Below are 17524 nucleotides of genomic sequence, written 5' to 3'. Positions count from 1 at the left end.
GGGGTGGGGTGGGTGGTTCACATGGTTTTTGTCATAGGAAAGGTGCAGTGTTCTGGGGTTTTGGGGAGAGTTTCTTCACTTTCCCAAGTCTCCCGCTGACTTTCTCTGTTAAGGCTGCTGAGCCGGGAGCTAGTGGTGTTTCTAGCTGGGGTGGGGGTGGGGGTGGCATTGGAGAGCTGCAGGGAGACAGAAAGAGGCAGCCTGATTGCGGGCTGGGATGTGTACAGCTGGGGCCAGCCCCGCTCCTCCTCCAGCACAGCTTTATTTTGTCTGGACTCCTTCACTCAGCCTGGAATATCTGGGGGCTGCCTTTAGTCCAGGGCATTGTGCTTCCTGGCACACAGGGATGTCCCCCTTCTCCCCCTCAGGTTCCATGGGGCAGCTCCTGGTGGGCTTCCCAGGAGTCCAGTGAGACTGGAACAAAGGCTCTCTGGGCCCTGTCCTGGCACTGGAAGGCAACTGAGAAGCAAGTGGAGAAAATCCCCACAGGCAGCCCCCTGCGATAAGGAGAAGCCTGGATCTCACCACCTGGTGCAGCTGGGTGTCTGCCTATACATTGGCCAGGGCGCTGTCCAGATGCTAAGACGGCTGTGTAACTGCACCAGGCTGGCCCCCTTGTCACCCATCTAGGGCAGGCAAGGGCAGTGAGGATCACACTGTGATTCGTGAGAATCAGGTTAACTCAACGCCCCCCAGACAAAGCCCCCCGCAGCCCAGGAACCACACAGCGACTGCTGGGGAGCTGCAGTTTTACAGCATGGTGGCCTGGGACTGAGTGGAGAGGGGAGTGAACCTGTGGATCCACTGAGGCTGAAGGTTCAAGATATTCATGTCAGGAGGGGACGCAGGTGAAGGAGGTCTCTCTAGACTTGGATTTTGAAGTCACCCCTGTGGTAGCTATCAACTTCACATCTAAAGCTTGTTTCCAGCCAACCATGCTGAGACTATATTGTGCAAAAACAAGGAGAAGAATCCCAAACTCTATCACTCCAGATGGAAAGAGATTCTCGGCTGGCCAGAAGTTTCTAGAGTGCTCGGTGGGCAAGGCCAGGCACCTGCCTCTGAGGAGCTCTTGGAACATCAGGAAGCCAAGAGGTGCGGGCAGGAAGATGGTGGTGTACAGGGAGGGGCTGCACTGTGGAAGAGATGACGGACATGGCCCGGCAAAGCCACAGAGGCCGAGATGATATGGGCACTGTGCGTCCACAAAAGACAGACAAAGTTGAGAGAGGAAAAGGAGTTGAGGGACACAGGGTGAGGTGCGAGGTCACAGTTTAACACCCAGCTGTGCCATTTACTGGCTCCATGGCCTGGGAGAGTCACCAGGCATTGGTGTGCTGCTCCCTCTTCCTCCTGCCGTGGACAGGCCCATTGATGGCGCCTCCCCCAAGGGAGGGTCAAGTGGGGCTTTGCACATGAAGTACTCATCTTAGGGCTTGGCACACAGCCAGTGCTAAATATAGCCTAAGGCAAATGCAGCCTACGCAAGTTGGATGTTGTGATGTTGGCCATAGAAGCAGATGAAGGCTTTGGCCAGTGCTGACATGATCTAAGCCAGCCTCTCTCGAGCCCCTTGTGGGGGTGTGTCAGGCCAGCTGGAGTGGCCGATTGGGACACAGAGATGGCCTGGGTGAGGGATGCTAACCAGGTGCCAGGATGACGAGTCTTGCAGCCCCAACAAGCCAGGCCCTAGGCAACCCCTCACCTGCCACGCTACCCTTCTCCTGCCGGCATGTCTCAAGTGCACGGTCATGAACAGAACACAGGCTGGTCATAGGCAACTGATGGGCAGATCATGGGCAGGTCACAGGCAAGTCATAGGCAGAGCCTGGGCAGGTCACAGGCAGACCACGGGCAGGTCACAGGCAAGTCACAGACAAATCATGGGTGGATCCTGGGAAGGTCACAGGTGCTTATTCCATCTGCCCCTCTTGCCCATGCTCTCGTTTCACTGTAAGAGCCCAGGTTGAAGAGCACAGGTCTCTGGTCTACCATTTCCCTCCTTAACAGGAGCAAATCCACCCCCTCATCCTAGCCCCATCCTGTGGTCATGGTCAACCTCATAGTACATCCATTTGCGGCCATACATTATTTCACTGCTGGAACATAAAGCCCTTGAAGGCAGGCCCACATCTTGGCCATTTTTGCCTCCTTCGTGGGACAAGGTCAGCAGGTGTCCCATGAAGGGCTACTGACGATATGATGAAAGGATTACTGAAAAGCCTCTGTTTGAAGGACAGAGGTCTGGAAGACAGCCCCAGTGCCTGGGTGAATCAATAAGACTGTGGTACCTGACGGCTCTGGGTTTTGGAATAAGCTGCCCCCAGCTCCCCAGAATCCCGTAGAATTCTGCAGAATCCCCCTTTCTCTCTGGCAACTCCAGAAAAAGCTATATAAATTTTCTGTCAGAATTTCTGCTCTGTAAAATGGGACTGGGAATATCTCCTCCCATGAGTGAGTCTGTGCGTTGGAAGAGGTGGTGCAGAGCCTGCTGTGCCACGTCAACAGCTGGTGTTATGCACAGACCAGGCAGCCGGAGCACGTGTAGGACCAGCCATCCATTCCAGCGGCTGACATCCCGAGAGCAGGTGTCTGCCTCTGTCACACCAGTGGTAGTGGCTTCTCACTGGGTCTCAGTTACTGCAGGTTAAATCCAAACCCAGGGAAAGGGGCATAATGGTGAATTTTATGTGGCAATGGGGCTGTGCAGTCTTGAGGCAGAATTGCTGTTTCTCAGGGAAATCTCAGTCTTTGCTCTTAAAACCTTCATCTGACTGGATGAGGCCCACCCATATTACGGAGGGTACTCTGCTTACAGTCAATTGATTGAAATGTTAAGCACTTCACAGACGCAACATAGAAGGCCTGCCTGGCAACCATAAATAACTTCCCAACCAAAAAGAGCCCTGTACTAGACGGATTCACGGATGAATTCTACCAGAGATACAAAGAAGAGCTGGTACCATTTCTGCTGAAACTATTCCAAACAACTGAAAAGGAGGGACTCCTTTCTAAATTGTATTATGAGGCCAGCATCATCCTGATACCAAAACCTTGCAGAGATACAACAAAAAAAGAAAACTTCAGACCCATATCTTTGATGAACACCGATGCAAAAATCCTCAATAAAATACTGGCAAACTGAATCCAGCACACATCAAGAAACTTATCCACCATGATCAAGTGGGCTTAATCCCTGCGATGCAAGTTTGATTCAACATATGCAAATCAATGAATGTGATTCGTCACATAAACAGACTAAAGACAAAAAACACGATTTATCTTAATAGATGCAGAAAAGGCCTTTAATAAAATTCAACACCCCTTCATGTTAAAAACTCTCAATAAGCTAGGTTTTGAAGGAACATACCTCAAAATAATAAGAGCCATATATGACAAACCCACAGCCAATATCACAGTGAATGGGCAAAAGCTGGAAGCATTGCCCTTGAAAACTGCCACAACAAAAGGATGCCCTCTCTCACCACTCCTCTTACACACAGTATTGAAGTTCTGGCCAGGATAATCAGGCAAGAGAAAGAAATAAAGGGTATATTCAAATAGGAAGAGAAGAAGTCAACCTATCTGTATTTGCAGATGACATGATCCTACATCTAGAAAATCTCATTGTCTCAGCCCAAAACTTCTTAAGCTGATAAACAACTTCAGTATAGTCTCAGGATACAAAATCAAAGTGCAAAAATTGCCAGCATTCCTATACACCAAAAGGCAAGCCAAGAGCCAAATTATGAATGAACTCCCATTCACAACTGCTACAAAAAGAATAAAATACCTAGTAATATAGCTAACAAGGGAAGTGAAGGACCTCTTGAAGGAGAACTACAAACGACTGGTCAAAGAAATCTGAGATGACACAAACAAACCATTCCATGCTTATGGATAGGAACAATCAGTATCACGAAAATGGCCATACCACCCAAAGCAATTTATAGATTCAATGCTATTCCCATTAAACTACCACTGACATTTTTCACAGAATTAGAAAAAAATCTATTTTAAAATTCATATAGAACCCGAAAAGAAACGAAATAGCCAAGACAATCATAAGCAAAAATAACAAAGCTGGAGACATTACACTAGCTGACTTCAAACTATACTACAAGGCTGCAGTACTAGCATGGTACTGGCACAGGGACAGTCTGGCACACAGACAAATGGAACTAAATAAAGAATGCAGAAATAAGATAACAAACCTACAATTGCCTGATCTTTGATAAACCTGACAAAAACAAGCAATGAGGAAAGGAATCCCTATTTAATGAATGGTGTTGAGAGAACTGGCTAGCCTTATGCAGAAAATTGAAATGGGACCCCTTCCTTACACCATATACAAAAATCAACTAAAATGGATTAGGATTAAAGACTTAAATGTAACACCCTAAGCTACAAAAACCTTAGAAGAAAATCTAGGCAATACCATTCGGGACATAGGCACAGGCAATTGTAACGAAAGCAAAAATTGACAAATGGAATCTAATTAAACTCAAGAGCTTTTGCACAGCAAAAGAAACTATCATCAGAGTAAACAGACAACCTAAGAATGGGAGACAATTTTTGCAATATATGCCTCTGACAAAGGTCTAATATCCAGCATCTACAAGGAACAAATTCACACACACACACAAAAAACAAAGAACCTCATTAAAAAGTGGGCAAATCACATGACTGGACACTTCTCAAAAGAAGACATACATGAGGCCAAAAAGTAAATGAAAAAAAGCTCAACATCGCTGATCATTAGAGAAATTCAAATCAAAACCACAGTAAGATACCATCTCACACCAGTCAGAATAGCTATTATTAACACGTCAAAAAACAAGAGATGCTGGCGAGGTTGTGGAGAAGGAACGCTTTTACACTGTTGGTGGGAGTGTAAATGAGTTCAACCGTTGTGGAAGACAGTGTGGTGGCTCTTCAAAGACCTAGAGACAGAAACATCATTTGACCCAGAAATGCCATTACCGGGTATATACCCAAAGGAGTAGAAATTGTTCCGTTATAAAGACACATGCACGTGTATATTCATTGCAGCACTATTCACAATACCAAAGACATGATCAACCCAAATGCCCATTAGTGATAGATTGGATAAAGAAAATGTATATATACATGGATATATATATATATCCAGTAAATGTATATATACTGGATATATATACACCATAGAACACTATACAGCCATAAAAAGGAACAAGATCATATCCACTGTAGGGACATGGATGGAGCTGAAAGCCATTATGCTTAGCAGACTAATGCAGGAACATAAAACCAAATACTACATTTCCTCACTTGTAGGTGGGAGCTGAATGATGAGAACATATGGACATGAGGTGGGGTGGGGACAACACACACTGGGTCCTGTCGGAGGGTGGGGGATTGGGGTAGGGGAGAGCATCAGAAAGAACAGCTAATGGATGCTGGGCTTAAAACCTAGGTGATGGGATGATCTGTGCAGCAAACCAGCATAGCACACGTTTACCTATGTAACAAGCGTGCATATCCTGCACAATTTCGAACTTAAAATAAAAGTTGGAAAAAAGAGAAGAAAAAGAAAGAAAAGACACTCTGCTTGGGGCGCCAGGCAGATGTCCTGTGGAATTCAAACTAGAGGCTGCAACATCAACTTTTACAATATCTCCAGCCCGCCGGCCTGTCCTCCAAATTCCCAAACTGCCAGCCTCTACAATCCTGAGAGCCAATTTCTGAAAATAATTTCCCCTGCATCCCCCGCCCCACCAACCCTCTTGATGTCCTACTCGTTCTGCTTCTCTGAAGAAGCCTGGCTAATAGGAGTTGAGGTGGCACGGGGAGGTCCCACCTCCTTTTAATTAAATGCAGCAGGAAGCCACCATCACCAGCCGCCACCATCTCCCCTACAGCCTCCCCTTTACTCAGGGGCACTTTCTTCTAGGCCATTTCGAGTTTTCTCCTACAGTCTAGAGCCCCATTTCCTCCGCTTTGAGACCCGTCTCCCAGTATGTTTGTTCCATCCTTTGATTTCAGAAACTAACCTTGTGACGAATCATGAGGTAGTTCAGAAGCACACTGTACAATATAAACTTTATTATAAAGCTTCAGCAAATATAAATATCCACGTGCCCCTTCCGAATGGAGCCACAGCGCCGGACAGGAGAACAGCAGCGGCACTGAGGATGGTGGCGGGGCGTGCCGGAGACGCCGGGCAGATTCCCACCCAAACACCCGCGGCCTGGCTTCCCACCTGGCATTGTAGAAATGGCCAGACTCACCAAAAAAAAAAAAAAAAGAAAAAAAACAGATTAAAATCTCACAACACACAAGAACAACAAAACACAGGACTCTAAGGTTATTGTCACATCGGCTGTGTGGCTGACGTCTGCTACAGCAGAACCATAACCCTTCTCAGGATGGTAGGGTTTTGATGTAACCTATACTTCCGATCTTTCATTTACAAAGAAAAGCATGAAGAAATGGGGTTTTAAAAGGACGCTCGCTTGCAAATAACTGAGAAAGATAAAACATAAAATATAAAAATCTCTCCTTCAAGGCATGAATCTGAAAGAGATGGAAGCACCTTAGCAGGAATTTCATTTTTCCCATTTCCATAGGCAAAGTCCCAAACCAGAATGCAGTCCCCTGGCCCTAGAGATGACGCTGGCTCCGGCGGTGGCTCCAGGTTCCTAGTAAGAGATGCTCAGCAGCTGGGGAGGAGGAGGAGGAGCCTGGGCAGCCTCCTGGAGCTCCCCTGACCTCCACTCAGGAAGTTGGTCACTCCTGATGGCTTGAGGGGCCTCCCCAGTGGGAGGGGAGGCTGGTGAACTTGGGGGCAGATATTTTGTATGTTTTCCTTATTTCATGGCCTTTCCTTCTTTTTATAAGGCACCAGACATTAAGCAAGTTCAGCCCCGCCTGTCTTTTAGACTTGATTTAGCTGCAGTACAGGCAGGGGTGAGAGCTGCCTCTCCCGTTGTGGAGCCTGCCTTCTGCCTCACGAGCCACAGCTGTGCCTGCCAGGGTGCCACATTTCAGCCTAACAGGAGAGGCTTGTGCGCGGGGACACAGGTCTGCACGCAGGCTCACGGTGAAACGTGCATACATACACTCCTGGTCAAAGAGCCTAACACGGTTTTCTTCTTTTGCCTTTGATCTTCCTTGGATGTATTCCGACATAGATTGCACAGCTCATTTGTGGGAAATTTCTCTGCCACACAGCCACTTTCTCTGCCGTGGAAAGCTGTCCTGACTCACAGGTTGGACTTGGAGCAGGTCTTGCAGCACTGCTTGCCGTAGAACTTGTGGCTGCACATCCCGTGCGGGGGTACCAGGTAGCACCAGCGGAAGTAGTCTTTGCAGAAGGCATCTGAAAATGAGCAGAGCTGCATTACTCAGTGATCCCGAGCGCAGTGGCTGATGTTGCCAGCTAATAGCTCTGTTTGGCAAATGAAAGCGCATTTGTCACACTCCGCGGCTGCTGCACAAAGGCAGCCCCCAGGTCTGATGCGGGTCCTGTGGAACACATTATTTTCACAAGACCCTTCTTGGAAGCTTCCTACAAAACTGAAATTTTCTTCTTGTGCTGAACCCACTCACTCAACCATGCATCTACCCATTGGAGTCTCTGTTGACTGAATTTCAATTCTCCAATCCTCTGGTTGAGCCAAACCACTTGCCTTCCTCGAGCCACATTATCTCTCAGAATAGCCTTAATGGGCGCCTGGCCATCTGTCTCTGCAATGCTGGAGGAATTTCTGTGTGCACAGGGATGGCATTTAGAGGGCACCCAGTTAATAAGGGAGGCTTTTGTTTAACCTAGGGAGAGAAGCTGCTTTAGTTAAGATTGATTCTTTAAATACAGTGAACAACACTGATATAGGAAAGAAGTCATGCTTATGTCATGACCATCTATGTTGTCCTGGGGTGTCATGAGAGGCAGCAGGGTCAGCTCTATGGACCATTTCATTGTAGAACTGGAGAAGATGCAAAGACAGAAAAGGTAGGTCAGACGTAAGACCCTAACTCCAGGCCCTCCAAGGAACTGCTCCAGAAACCTGACATTCCAGCCCCATGCCCAGGCCATGCTGAGGGGCCCCAGGCACTCACCTTTCTTCTCTGCAATGGGGCAGAAGTGAGTGTTGCAGGCCAGGGAGGCCGAAGGCTTCTGGTGCAGGAGGCAGCCTGAGGCCGGCCGGCCCCCCACCAGGCACTGCACGGACCTCGTCTGAACGCCACCCCCACAGCTGGCTGTGCACTGTGAGAGCAACACACACATGTCACCATGGCCCCAGGCTCTCAGGCACCTGGTTAACCTCGGTGTGCCCACGTTTCTAAGAGGCCCGCTGCTGCAGGCCAGTGAGGGAAGAGTGACTTCAATGGGGAAGAGAGCCTCGTAGAGGCAGGTGGAGTTATGGTTGGCCAGGATGTGCGTGAGCAAGCCCCATCCCTGCTCATCTTTTCCAGAAGCAAGCACCAGGCATGCCCTCAGCCAGGCCTCAAGCAAAGCATTCTAAACCAACCAGCTGACATAGCTCCTGGAACCCTTCCTGTTGTTCAGACAGAAGACAGCCTTGGCCAGTGACAGGACTTGCGCAGGCTGGGATTTGAACTGCTAGAGTTGGATGATACGGTCTCAACAGAGGGTTCCCGGGCTTGGGCTTTGTCGGGGCTGAGTTCACTTTTTTAAAAAGTAAGTATACTGACGGGTGCGGTGGCTCATGCCTGTAATCCCAGCACTTTGGGAGGCTGAGGCAGATGGATCACCTTGAGGTCAGGAGTTTGAGATCATCCTGGGCAACATAGTGAAACCCCGTCTCTATTAAAAATACAAAAAAATTAGCTGGGTGTGATGGTGGGCACCTGTAATCCCAACTTCTTGGGAGGCTGAGGCATGAAAATTGCCTGAACCTGGGAGGCGGAGGTTGCAGTGAGCTGAGATCATGCCACAGCACTTCAGCCTGGGCAATAAGAGCAAAACTCTAACTCAATAAATAAATAAATAAATAAGTATACCGATTAAAAAAGCTGATATTCATGGATTATTATTATCTCTTCAAATTACAGGCAGCAAGGAAGGACAAACTTAGATCCCTCTGCCAATAAAGTTACGTACAAGTTATCCTTCTGATTTAAAAACATGAAAAGACTTAACATCTTGGTTTCTATTTACGGTATTTCAGAGAACACAGTTGCTGATGTTACCATCTGGGACCCGGAGCAAAGGTACTTACTTACCTGGACTGGGTTCTTCCCTAACTCTTGTCCTCAGGGCCAGCCCTTGTCACTGCTGGTTGGGGTAACCCCTCATTTCCTCTTGCCTCTCCACTTGAAAGCACCACCCCCTCCACCCAGACCATTCAAGGTGATCTCTCTCTCTACAACTGGGAGTGGCTGGCCAAAATTAATCTCAGGTATGGATAGAAGGAGAAGTGCCTGGAAGTCTAGAGTATTTTTTGAGTGTGTCAATGATGGTTGCATGGCCACAAGGAAACTTGTGCATATCTGGGGATAGCAGGCTTGTTCTCTGAGCCTAGCATGAAAGAAGTAGCGCCCTTCAGGGAATGCCCTTGCCAAGCCATCCTTTCTGGTGGTCCGATGGGGAGAAGCTTGACAAGTCAATCTTTACAGTGGCACCATCACCCACATTCCCAGGCCCACCATGCATGAGGGTAGGCACTGGCAGCTGCTGGGGCTCATTTTGCTAAGGTGTTGGAATCCTATTGAAGCCTCCCCAATACTTGGAGTATCAACAGCACAGGGAGAGAGAGGGAAGGAAGGGAGTGGGCTCGGTGAGATTATCTTTCATGAACCGGCCTAATGCACACACCACAGAACACAAGTGGGACCCATCTGAGATCAACCACTGCAAAGAAATCAGGGGATAGGCAACTAAAGAGACAGAGACACTGGAATCTGTGATTGAGTCATTTGAAAAATAAAACTACCCACTGTCTAGACTAAATCATGTAAATTGTGCTCAGACAAGGCTAGGGTTGGAATATGTTGAAAATGTAAGCAATTAAAGGAGCGCCTGCAAGAAGACTGGGTCAGATAACATTTTGGAAGTCCTGGCGCATGGTGGGCAAACAAAACAACAAAACTGTTGCTTTAAAATGCAAGGATCATACTGTGAAAAACTGGGGACACGCATGACTCTCTTTGCGCCCCAAACCTACAAGAGAGTATGTCAAAGACCATTCCAGCAAGTGAAGGCATCAGGCCTGGGGCTAGTTCTCCACAGCCCAAACCAGCCTGCCAGTGAACAACCAGGGACTGAACCTTTCTGGGACCTCCTGCAATCAGAGCTTTGCAAAGTGACTTAAATCGCTGGGGACGGGATTCAGTGATGGAGCAGTCAAACATCTTTATCTGCCCATTGAGAGGAGAAAAGCTGGAGACACGAATGGCCCTGAAAGTCAGAAGCTGAAACTGTCTGTCTGGTTTTTTTTCCTCTTTGGTTGAAGAATGGTTGAGCCCCTCAGCATGTGTCTGGAACATATCTGGGAGGCTTACTCCCTTTGCTTCAAACCCAATTTTGGCAAAAGTTGTCAACAATATATGAATATAGAAACTGGAAAAAATAATGTGGGGGAGATTCATGTTTGATTTCAGAATTATCAGGGTCACAAGGATAGAGCCAGATGCTGCCCATCACATATTACATCTTTCTGAACATTCTGCAAAACCACATTTCTGCCTTTTTTCTCCGCTGTCTGCATTCCAGACACCCTCTGAGCTCACGCAGCGCACCGAGAACCTTGGGGCTGTGGTCACTCTGCTGAGAAAGCAGGTCCCAGGAACTCATTGGTCACATCCGCCTCCATCAGTGTCTACAACATCTTTTGTTTCTTGGGTTAGATTTATTTTACGACAAGCAACTCAGGCAGAATTCCATTCTTGCTTAAGATATGCCTCAATTAGAAATCAAGAGATCTCACCATTGTTTTTGGGGGTTTTTTGTATCATTAAAATGGTTCCAAAATAATTAATATGTGGTTTGATTCATTTTTGTCACTGATTCACTTATTCAGCAGATTTTAATCACTGATATGGTTTGGCTGTGTCCCCACCCAAATCACATCTTGAACTATAGTTCCTGTAATCCCTAAGTGTCATAATCCCATAATCCCCATATGACCAGGAGGGCAGTAACTGAATCACGGGGGCAATTACCCCCATGGTAGTCTAGTGATAGCGAGTGAGTGAATTCTCACAAGATCTGATGGTTTTGTAAGGGGCTTTTCCCCCTTTCCTCAGCACTTCTCCTTGCTGCCGTCATGTGAAGAAGGACATGTTTGCTTCCCATTCCACCATGATTGTAAGTTTTCTGAGGCCTCTCCAGTCCTGCAGAACTGTGAGTCAATCAAACCTCTTTCCTTTACAAATTGAGCATCTCAGGTACGTCTTTATTAGCAGCGTGAGAACGGGTTAATAAAATTGCCCACCTCCCCAGTACCAGGCACTGTTCTAGGCACTTGATACAAGTGATGAACACAATCAACTTGGCCCCGAGCCTTAGGACAGTTGCAAATCCTTGCTACTTACGGTGAGGTTCTTGGCCCAGCCACAGGGGCCTGGGGGGAAGCTTGTTATCAGGGTTGACTCTCAGCATCCCTGCTTCCAAGACGTACAGCATCAGAATCCGCACCATTCCCAGATGATTCCTACGCACAGGAGGTGTGAGAAGCCCTCATCCTGAGAGTTTTATAATTCCCCGTGAAAAAAATTCATGGGAAAAAAGCTTCCACGTTTCTCAAAATTTTCATTTCTTTATGTAAGATGACAGAAAGATGTTCAGCTGCACATTTTGGAAATATTTTGAATGGATAAATATGGTTATATGCTTGGAGATGAAAAAGAAGAAACCTGAAAATGTATATTCACTTTTCATTCCAGGAAGAAAAAAATCCAAGTTATTCCTCAGTCTCACAGATACGATGGCTTAAAACTCAGCACAGCCGTTTAGAATTCGCCTTCCAGACGTTCCCTTGGATCTGTGACTTCCAAACAGACGGATCCTAAAAATCACCTGGAGCCTTGATAATCACACAGACTCCTGGGTGACGACAGAGGGGGCAGGCAGGTCTGAGAGTGTCCAGGAGGCTGCAGTCCGACAGGTGTGGTGGGTAAGTCATATGACACAGCACCTTAAGGAAACATACTACTCAGTGGAAGGGGGGCCTGGGATTTGGATCTGGAAGTCAGTGCTTAGTGCTTCTTCCTCCGACTTCATGGGATCCAACCTGAGCATCCTACCGATGATGCAGTGAGAGGGGACACCGGGCTGTGCTGTGATGGTGACCTGCACCTGTACCTCCTACCTATCCACTGTCAGAGCCAGCTGTCCAAACCCCCATGATGGTGGCTTCACCCCCTGACTAGCAGCTCTCCAATTTGAATGTGCATATGAATCACCCAGAGGACTTATTAAAACAGACCACAGGACCCCACCCCCAAAGGGCTCAAGCTTGAGTCAGTCTGGGTGGAGCCCAAGAGCCTGCACTTCTAACAGTGACTTTGCTGCTGCACTGCAGGTGGGGGCCACGCTAGGAGAGCCACCGCCCTAGGTTTTCAGAATTACACTGGAAAACGCTCTTCTGCCTTTTCTTATTTTCAGAACTGACTTCAACCACATCTTAATCTAACAAAAGTGGTGCATACAGCCAGCGTGTGGCCTGACTGCAAACATTAGAGAGACTGAGACTCCTTTCCATCATTCTGGACAGATGGTTCCCCACCCTGCTCCACCCTGTCACAGCCTGCAGAGGACCTCGTGACCCCCAGTTCTACGGAGCTCTCTCCTGTCATAGACCCCTCTTCTGTACACACAGCAGTTTTGCAGCGTCTGTGAGGACCTGTCTTTAAGGCTTGCCTCTCCTCCAGCTTTGAAAACTCCCCAGAGGCAGAGAAGGGTAAGCCTTGGCAGGCGTCCTATCTGAATGACTGGGGTTGATTCATCCCCCATGGGAGCGTGGAGCAGAGCGTGATGCAGAAGCATTGCAGGCTCCCATGGCCATCATCGGGCTGGTCATCCCACAGCCACCCAATCATCCAGTGCCTTAGTAAGCCTCTTGGTCTGCGTCCCTCATGGGGGTACGCAGCACTGCCCAGCTGTCTACCCGGGGCCTGACGCCAGTCCCAGGTGAGCCCAGGGGCTCTTGCCAAGACTGTTGGATTTGGGAAATTGGGTGTGGAAAAGCATCAACGCAGTGTCCAGGGGATAGTTCTCCCCGAGGTCCTGCAAGCAGGGCCTTTTGGTCATCTTAGGACTCAAGGACTTCCTCAAGAATGATGGCAGCTTCTTCTTCACCTGAAAGACCACCTTGCTGACTTTCACGCTCTAAGAGAGGCTCTGCAGATAGCATTAGCCCCAGCCCCCTTCCAGCAAGTCTAATCCAAGGCATGGACTAAGCACCAAGTTTCCTGAGCACTGAAGTACTAGAAAACCTCTCCCTCCTAATCTTCTGTATGCTCCTGTTTCAGTGGCAGGCTTCATGCTTTTAGAGAGTTCAGCAGCTCATGTACCAGAGATGAACCACACAACTACACGAACACTATTGAAGAATAGGAAGTCAATCATTACTCTTAGTCATTAATAAAATAAAAGAGATGCATTTTGTATAAGAACATTTGCTTTTAGTTTTGTTTTGTTTTTCTGTTGTTGCTTTTTTTTTTGAGATGGAGTCTCACTCTGTTGCCCAGGCTGGAGTGCAGTGGTACGATCTCGGCTCACTGCAAACTCCGCCTCCTAGATTCACACCATTCTCCTGCCTCAGCCTCTGGAGTAGCTGGGACTACAGGCACCTGCCAGCACGCCCGGCTAATTTTTGGTATTTTTAGTGCAGACGGGGTTTCACCGTGTTAGCCAGGATGGTCTCGATCTCCTGACCTGGTGATCCGCCCGCCTCGGCCTCCCAAAGTGCTGGGATTATAGGTGTGAGCCACCACGCCCAGTCTTTTTTTTTTTTTTTTTTAATTGGAGCAACTCCTCCTTGTTACATCACTGCTCTTTATGGAAAGGAGCTAGTGGGACTTGAGGCTGCCAGTCTCCCTCATGACTGAAGCTCTGGTGGCCTCTCTCCAGCATGCTCAGAGGAAGCATGACAACCTTGGGGCTTCGGCAGGGCAGAGCTCATGTCTCAAACAAAGGGAACAGAAAACAAACAAACACATGCTAACTCCTGGAGGCCATAGGCTTCACACATTTATTTTCTTACTGTGAAATCTCTCTTGAGAGGCCTGCTCTAAGTCCCCCTTTTTATTCCCCTTCCTTCTGAGGGCCTGGGTGTGCTCTCTCTCCCGGTTTAGAGCTTCTGCCCTATAACTTTCCCACTATCCCAGGATGAAATGTCCATGCTCATTTCAGGATGGGATGGCAGAGACCTCAATGGCCTTATTCACAGAAACCTCTGCTGTCCACATAACCGAGGTCGTGAATTTTTGCACAAACCCCACGGGTTCCAAATACAAACTCCCTCAAACTCAGGAGGTGTGTGTGGTGACCTTCTCTATCCAGCAGCAGGCCGGTTCATGTTTTTCTGGGCACCACATAATTTTGGAAGATGATGAAAGCAGATTTACTGTAGAATTATCAGAGGTGGGAGACTAGATCAGGTTTCAGGGGATAACCCTGGGATGGACTGCGCAGTGCTCACGCAGCCTCATCGGTTGAGATGTCCATGCACTCTGTGTGTGTTTGTGTACACACGCAGGCACATGTATGCTCCTGTGTGCGCTTGGTGCAAGATGCAGTCTTATGCAGGCTTAACTGCCACGGTGGAAAATCAAATTCATTATCTGACATGGCTGCTGCCCCTCAGTGCCCATGAGTTTCCAAATCAGTGTGTGCTCTGTCCTGGTCACAAATTGACCAAATTGTGGGCAGCTCCTAGAATGAGCCGGGGCTGCCCCACACTGCCCAGCACCGAGGGCACACCCTGTCTCTACATGTGGGGTCAGTGTCCAACAGGTGATTGCACGCAAGCCATTCCCAGACCAAATTAGCGTGGGAACAACCTGACACTAAGCCCAAATGACTGCAGTGATTTAAATCAGTCCCGGGCTGCCCTGCACCATGAAATGTGAAGATAAGCAAAACATTTAAATCAATAGAAATCCTGCAGACCAAATAATAGGAACGGCGATCTTTAGACTGTCACAAGAATAAGCCTGTCTGGTGGCAAAGTTCAGCCAGACCCGGGCCATTCATTACCGTCTGACAATTTCCCACAGTGTGAAGGCAGAGACTTAGACGCAAGTGCTATGGTAAACATAGCCCTTTCAGCCATTACCACCCCCAGGAAAAGTTACAACCTCAGAACGCAGCAGATGAATCATGGTGGATAAAGACTTCAGCCAGCTTATGGTAAAAACGACTTAGACAAACAGATTGAGTATCTCAGAATGGCAACAGCTATTAAAGATGCAGTTTAGGTTTTAGATGTATTTTAGGGCATACGTTAAATAATGATAAACCTTGTTTTCTACTTTCTAAATTTGCTGAAGTCTCTGCAGTAAGCAGGGGGGTGGTGAACACGGGCTTGGCAGCCAGAGGACAGGGTTCAGTTTCAGGGTCCTCAGTTTCCTCTTTGTCCCTGACCCACATTTCTCACAGACAGACAGAGAAGGCAAAGTGTCTGCCTGAGAAATGCCTCGACTCAGCTGCCTAGCTCACTTGCTGTTTCACCTGGCACAAAAGACAGCAGCCTCAGAAGAAAATGAAAGGAAGGGGGCTGGGTACAGTGGCTCATGCCTGTAATCCCAGCACCTTGGGAGGCCGAGGTGGATGAATCACCTGAGGTCAGGAGTTCTAGACCAGCCTGACCAACATGGTGAAACCCCAACTCCACTAAAAAATACAAAAATTAGCCGGGCGTAGTGGCTCACAGCTGTAGTCCCAGCTACTCGGGAGGCTGAGGCAGGAGAATCCCTTGAACTGGGGAGGCGGAAATTGCAGTGAGCCAAGATCACCCCACTGCACTCCAGCCTGGTGACACAGCAAGGCTCCATCTCAAAAAACAAAAAAACAAAAAAACAAAAAAACCCGAGAAGCAGACTGATAAACAGCAATGCCGTCTCACACATGTACACCCAGAACTCCAGCAAGCAGGGTGAAGCGTGGTGTCATTTGGAGGAGATTTTGAACTGGTTTTTATGTTTGTAAAATTTTAGCTAATACTGAAGAAAGATTCCAGGGTGGATTAAATTGCTTTGGATTTTTGCTATGTCATACTCGCCTGGTTCATTGCAGCTTACCGTTCAGGGCTGGGTTTAAGTTGGCCAGTGCTGATTTTAGGTCTCAGGCGGTGTTGGGTGTGAGTGAAGGCAAAGGGCTGCAGAGCTGGGGCTACTCCAGTTCAAGGGGAGTCAGGAAGGCCGAGAGTGGAAGAGCCAGCAAGTCCATCCCTTCTCGATGTCCTGGCCACAGGGGCTGCGAGGCACAGGGCCCTGAGGTCTTGATTCTGTGTCTCTTGGTTGACACAGGAGAAGTCCAAGTGCCAGCAGAAGCCATGGGCATTCAGTGAGACCCAGCCCCTGCTACTCACACACCCCTGGTCCTCGTGGCTCTGGGCTAGGGCTCTGCAGCACATAAAGCGAAAGAAGACGCTTGCCTGCAGGCAGCTGACCCGCTCTGGGGTCAGGAACAGACACAAAGAGACAAGGACATGAACAACACCCACGTGAGTTCCCTGGGGCTGCTGTAATCATTGCTACAGACTAGGGGCTTGAATCAACAGAAATTTATTCTTCCACAGTTTAGGATGCCAGAAATCCAAAATCAAGGTCTGAGCAGCAGAGATGGTTCCTCCTAGAGGTTGAGGGAGAGCCCGTCATGCCTGGTCCAGAATCTGGTGGTGCTGGCAGCTCTCGGTGTTCTTTGTCATATGGGCACCACTCCGACGCCTGCCTCTGTCACCCATCACGCAGCCAGTGCCACCCACCACTTGCTCCCCACGTGAGGAGTCTCTGTGTCTTCCTGTGGTCTTCTCACGAGGACAGCCAGTCCTTAGGTTTAGTACCCACTCTAATCCAGGATGATGTCAGCCCAGGTAATTACATCTGCATCTATTTCCAATAAGTTTACATTCGGAGGTCCTGGGTGGACTTGAGTTTTGGAGACATTACTCAGCTCAGGACGCTGCCAATGAGACACAGTGTGGGGTCCCTCTCCAGAGGAGAGATGACCAGTGGCGGGCTGGAAGTGGCCACAGAAAAGGGAATTGGGGGCTAGGAAGGATGAGAGATGGGCTGTGCAGTGTGGGTGGGGTCCTACAAGCTGGAGGATGGTGGACACGAGAGGAGAGACACAGGCTTGGGGAGAGCTGGTCACTGTCAGGGACCAGTGATTCCAACTGACCAAGCATTCGGGGGATGCTTGGTTGCTGAGCTCAGCCTCCCTTGTTCACACTTTGACTCTGGCTGCCCAACAGGCACCTGCACTGATTTCTGCACTCCTCTGCCTGCGGAGTGGCCTATGGTGGGTTTTGCCCCATTGGCAGGTCCATCTCAGGAATTCCTCAATCCTTAAAAA

The 17524-nt window shown here is 48.4% G+C and overlaps 1 protein-coding gene across 1 annotated transcript in view; it reads right to left on the bottom strand.

Annotated features, from left to right (window-relative positions):
* Nucleotides 1-6054: 6054 nt before the first annotated feature.
* The window catches only part of ADAMTS16 (ADAM metallopeptidase with thrombospondin type 1 motif 16), a 179936-nt gene continuing 168466 nt past the window's right edge, over nucleotides 6055-17524 (bottom strand). The window contains exons 22-23 of the mRNA XM_031666079.1: nucleotides 8101-8248; nucleotides 6055-7360 (exon numbers count right to left, since the gene is read on the bottom strand). Coding sequence (XP_031521939.1) covers nucleotides 7245-7360; nucleotides 8101-8248 — 264 coding nt within the window. The 3' untranslated portion in view covers nucleotides 6055-7244. The remainder of the gene's footprint in view (nucleotides 7361-8100; nucleotides 8249-17524) is intronic.

Source organism: Papio anubis, chromosome 5 (genome assembly GCF_008728515.1).
Source record: "Papio anubis isolate 15944 chromosome 5, Panubis1.0, whole genome shotgun sequence".
Lineage (NCBI taxonomy): Eukaryota > Metazoa > Chordata > Mammalia > Primates > Cercopithecidae > Papio > Papio anubis.
Note: the sequence above shows the minus strand (reverse complement) of the source record. Positions and strands in the feature narration are given on the sequence as shown.